We start from the raw sequence: 5057 nt of genomic DNA on the forward strand, positions 1-5057 counted from the left end.
CTCTCAACCTTTGTAGTTGGAATAAACAAAAAAGAGAGACAGAGGTTGCCATTTTCGAAAGAAAAAGAAAATGGAAGAAAGTAAAATGGTAAGCTTCGTTGTGGTTTTGGTAATCGTTTTGACATCGTTGTTGGCGGTTGTTCCAGTGTCGGAGGCACAGCTCCGACGAGATTTCTATGCCGATGTCTGCCCTAACGTCGAAAGCATAGTTCGAAAAGCTGTAACTAAGAAGTTCAAACAAACATTTGTCACTGTTCCTGCCACCCTTCGCCTCTTCTTCCACGATTGCTTTGTTCAGGTAATTTATTTGATTCCTACTCAATGTTTGGACCTATAGTTGAAGCTTTCAATTATTATAATTCATATTTAGTTACACTAAAATTATTTAAAAATTCTAATTGTTTCGAGTATTTATTCTTATATAATTATCTTTTTTTATCATTTGTAACTTAAATTAGAATAGTTTACATCTAAAAAACAAACTATTATAACATAGGCTAAAATAATCTACATCTACTATTATAATCCATATATTATTATCACTCACTGACTATAATTAAGTCATGAAACATGTTACGAAAACATCAATTAAAGAATATAAAACAACATAAAAGAATCAACAAACAGATATACGTGGTTCACTAACAGTGTGTTGGCTACGTCCATAAGATAGAGGAAGAACAATATTATTAGAGAAAATGTTTTATGAATACATAAACGGCATCTCAAAGGTTAAACAGTTTATATAATGCACTACTCTAAACTCTAGAGTCATAATCGTAAATAACTACAAATAAATAAATATATTAAATACGAATTCTGAATAGGTTGTACTTGATCGTTCGAAACAGCAATAAACGACGAATGGACTTTGATGACACAAAATGATTTAAATGATTGCATGAGAATGGAGTTTGATGCTTTTTGTGAGTTTGGATTTAATGATGGAGGGATTTTGTTTTATTTGGTTAAAATATAGGGATGTGATGCATCAGTGATGATTGCTTCAGATGGAAGTAACACGGCGGAGAAGGATCACCCTGATAATCTTTCATTAGCTGGCGATGGATTTGATACCGTCATCAAAGCCAAAGCGGCAATCGACGCTGTGCCGGGATGTAAAAATAAAGTCTCATGTGCTGATATTCTCGTGATGGCTACTCGAGACGTCATTTCACTGGTTTATACTCTCCATTGATTATATTCTATCTCATTTGATAATGATTTTGTTTAAAAAAAATTAAACTAAGATTGGAATACAGGCCAGAGGACCTTCCTATGCAGTGGAGCTAGGAAGAAAGGATGGGCTTGTTTCAAGGGCTTCAGATGTGGAAGGAAAATTGCCACAACCAACCTTTAATCTCAATCAACTTAATGCCATGTTTGCTGCCAATGGTCTTTCTCAAACTGACATGATTGCTCTCTCTGGTATTTAATTTCATTTTCCCTCACAATTTCAACTCTCTTCTCAATCTTTTCATATTTTCCAAATATTTTAGAAACAAAAACCACCATTAAAGTATGGTGTTAGTTACCATTATACTCTCAGATTTTTTATTATAAAAATTGAGCTTCCAAACTTATACAAATATTAAAATTGGACATTGAACTTACATAATAGTAAAAATTGTATAAGTTTGAGCTTTCGATTTTTATCATTTGAAAGGTCCAATTTCTTCAACTATTATAATTTCGAGCGTACAATTTTAACAGTGGTAGAAGTTTGAAAACTCAATTTTTCCAATTGAAAGTTTGAAAGTGTAATTGCAACTGTCACCATATGTCAAGTGTGATTTTTGCATAATTTTTCTTTAATCATTTTGATGACTCTTTTGGTTAGTGCCATTAAATATATACCTAAAAAGGTGACCTCTTGCGAGGATATTAATGGTTAAAAGTATAACGTATATAGATATATATGGATAATTTAGGATGTACTCATCTTTATGCTTCTCCTCCCATCATTCACACCATAAAAGTAATTAAAATATTTTTAAAAATAAATAATAATAGTTTGCCACATATTACATTATGATAGGACAATTAGATGGGATGTACAAAGATAGATATTCCCGAGATGCATCTAAATATTTTTGTATATATATTTTAGTAAAGTCATTTGGAAGATGAAGTATCTATCTTGAGAGTTGCTACAAATAAGAGGTAAGCTAGGTCTAGGTGACCGAGCTCCTTCCTGAAATTTGAGATGTGTTATAAACTTATAATTAGCATTAAAAATTGCTAGATTTTTCAAAATATTCTGCTGGCATAGTGATGTAACCCCCATTTTCCATGGTTCGATGTATAATTAGTAGCCTAAATAATGTTGAATATTGACTTCCATTTTCTTTATGATTTATGTTTTGTTTCTTTGCGTATTTTTTTTTTCCTTCTCAAGTCATTTTCTTCATTAACTAATTAAGAGCGATTTTTGTTTTTTTAAAAATGATTTTTTTATATACTTCATTTCTTCATTCTTTGATTTTTCCTTTTTTTTTTTTAAGATAAAATGATTTTTTTTTAAGATAAATGATTTTTAATATATAAACATTGTTTTTTTTTTTTAAGATAAATGATTTTTTTTATATACTTCATTTCTCCATTCTCAACCTTTAGTAGTTGAATGTGTGTTCAATACATTCAGATTTAGATCATAACTTTGAGGACAACTAATGAGAGGAAAAAGAAAGAAAACATGTGCATTACCAATTTTATAGCGATAAAGATTTTGTTGATCTCTTTTGCGATTGAAATTGTTATTTATTATGATTCATGGAGAAGATTCAAAATAATTGAAGATGATATTCCTTTGTTGCTTCTTTCTATATTTGACTATTCATTGTTTTATTGCATTTTAAATGGAGATTTTGATTTTGAGATTTTGTGTTTTAACTTGAATTTCTTATGTATGTTATGTTCGGTTGCTGGAAAAATTAGTGTAGGAATCAAACACGTAAAGGTAGAAGTATATATATATAATTTTGGTTCTCTTTTAACTCGAAATAAAAAAAATGACGGTGTCTATATAAGTTATTCTAAAATTGGTTCTCTTTTAACTCGAAATAAATTTAAAAAAATTGACTAGCCTATTTGTCATACTAAAGGTAGAAGTATATATATATAATTTTGAAAAGTCGAGGGTACTAATGCAACTTTTGAAATGATGTATTAACACAATTTCCATCCATATACTTATAATAAGGATGTTTTCAAACTTTCTTAAGGTTTAGGGATATTATTGAAAGTTTAGAGTATTTTGGAAACAAAGTACCAACGTTTTTGTCCAAAACTAAAAGTGCGTTTTTTTTTTGAAGTATAGAAGAAATCATTTAACCTTGTAAAAATTAAAGGGTATTTTTGACAGAAAGTAAAAACTTAATTAATCATTTTGGTCCCTATATTTTTAACGTTGATAAATTTTTATGTATATATTTTTAAATACGTTCATTTTAGTCGAGTACTTTTAATATTGATTCATTTGAGTGTTGAAGGAGATTAAAGAAATTTGATTGACATGAAAATTATGTTGCAGCTGCGCACACCGTAGGATTCTCCCACTGCAGCAAATTTGCAAACAGAATATACAATTTCAGCCGTACAAATCCAGTTGATCCAACACTGAACCCGACATACGCAGCCAAGCTCCAAGCCATGTGTCCCAAAGACGTGGATCCAAGGATAGCCATAGATATGGATCCAAACACTCCTAGAAGGTTTGACAATATGTATTTCAAGAATCTCCAGCAAGGAATGGGCCTTTTCACTTCTGACCAAATCCTCTTCACTGACCCAAGGTCCAAGTCCACTGTCAAGATTTGGGCCCATAGTGGACAAACCTTCTACAAGGCCTTCATTGATGCCATGACCAAGTTGGGTCGGGTCGGAGTCAAGACCGGATCCGATGGCAACATTCGCACCGACTGTGGCGTTTTTAACTCTTGAATATCACGGAGACATTTGGGGCAAAAAGTGGAGTTATAAAATCCTTAGGTCGACAAGGAGTAGAGTCCATAACTCTTTCCAACTTTTTGGACCAAATAGTCGAACACACTTTTGAGTTTTGAGGTTGTTTGTTGTTATTATTATTGTTATTAAGATTGATTGGAACAAAGGGGAGTTAAGAGAGAGATGGTTATTTGTACAAATGCTTAAGAAATTGTCTTCTTCATTCTAATTTGATTTGATTTTCATTCTTTGCTCAACCACACGGTGTCGTGTGTTTGGATTGATGTACTCTTGTAAAAATGTAATGGCTTTGAAGGTGTCATTTTGAAAATATTTTGAATTCTATGATTACAACTCTAAATTAATTATATGTCAATATGATTATAGACTCATAGTCTAACATTAATTGATATTTATTCCTTTTCACAAAGTTTAAATTTTTTCATATTAAAGATTAGGTATATGTATTGGATTAGGATTTGGGTTTATTGTAAGTTACAATGCCGAACATATGGGTGAGAAAAAATTTAGGACAACTCTAGATAATCTTATTGTAGTCTAAAGTTTATTATAATTTTTTACTTTTATAGCGTCACACACACACACACACACACATATATATATAGTTTTTTTAGTATTTTAACTCTTAATGTTGTAACATTTTAATATCTAATAAGTTTTTAAATTGAATTTTCATTGGAACTTGAGTTTTTTTAAAATAAAAAAAAAAGCAAACATTTTTGTATGAGAGGTTAAAAGTTTGAGATCCAATTTCTTGATCTAAAACTCTCCGTTAAATATCTCTCTCACAAATACTTTTGAACACACAATATTTCAATATTCTAATCCCTCTACTTTATCATATTTGTTTCATTTGCTCATTTAAAGAAAAATTGGTCAAAAAAAGATGTTCTTTGATGTTGATATTTGATCTCAAACTTTTAGTGCATAATGGTTTGAGTTGCCTAACATTTTAGTTGGATCGTTGCGACCTGAGAGGATAGGCCAAAGAATATTTGTTGTAACCTTGGAGGGAATACTTGGAGTATTCTCCACTTTATTACTTCATCTGACAATATGCAGTTCACTTAGGATTGTTCATCATTGCTTGG

General features: G+C 30.7%; 1 protein-coding gene across 1 annotated transcript; it reads left to right on the top strand.

The window, feature by feature from the left end:
- On the top strand, positions 1-4276 carry LOC120089309 (peroxidase 51-like). Its single transcript, XM_039046744.2, has 4 exons — positions 1-298; positions 980-1180; positions 1263-1428; positions 3533-4276. Exons 1-4 carry the CDS (start codon positions 71-73, stop codon positions 3940-3942), a joined length of 1005 nt encoding a protein of 334 aa, XP_038902672.2. The 5' UTR covers positions 1-70; the 3' UTR covers positions 3943-4276.
- Positions 4277-5057: the final 781 nt, after the last annotated feature.

The sequence above is a fragment of the Benincasa hispida genome, chromosome 10, assembly GCF_027475165.1.
Source record: "Benincasa hispida cultivar pf3 chromosome 10, pf3_genome.v1.1, whole genome shotgun sequence".
NCBI lineage: Eukaryota > Viridiplantae > Streptophyta > Magnoliopsida > Cucurbitales > Cucurbitaceae > Benincasa > Benincasa hispida.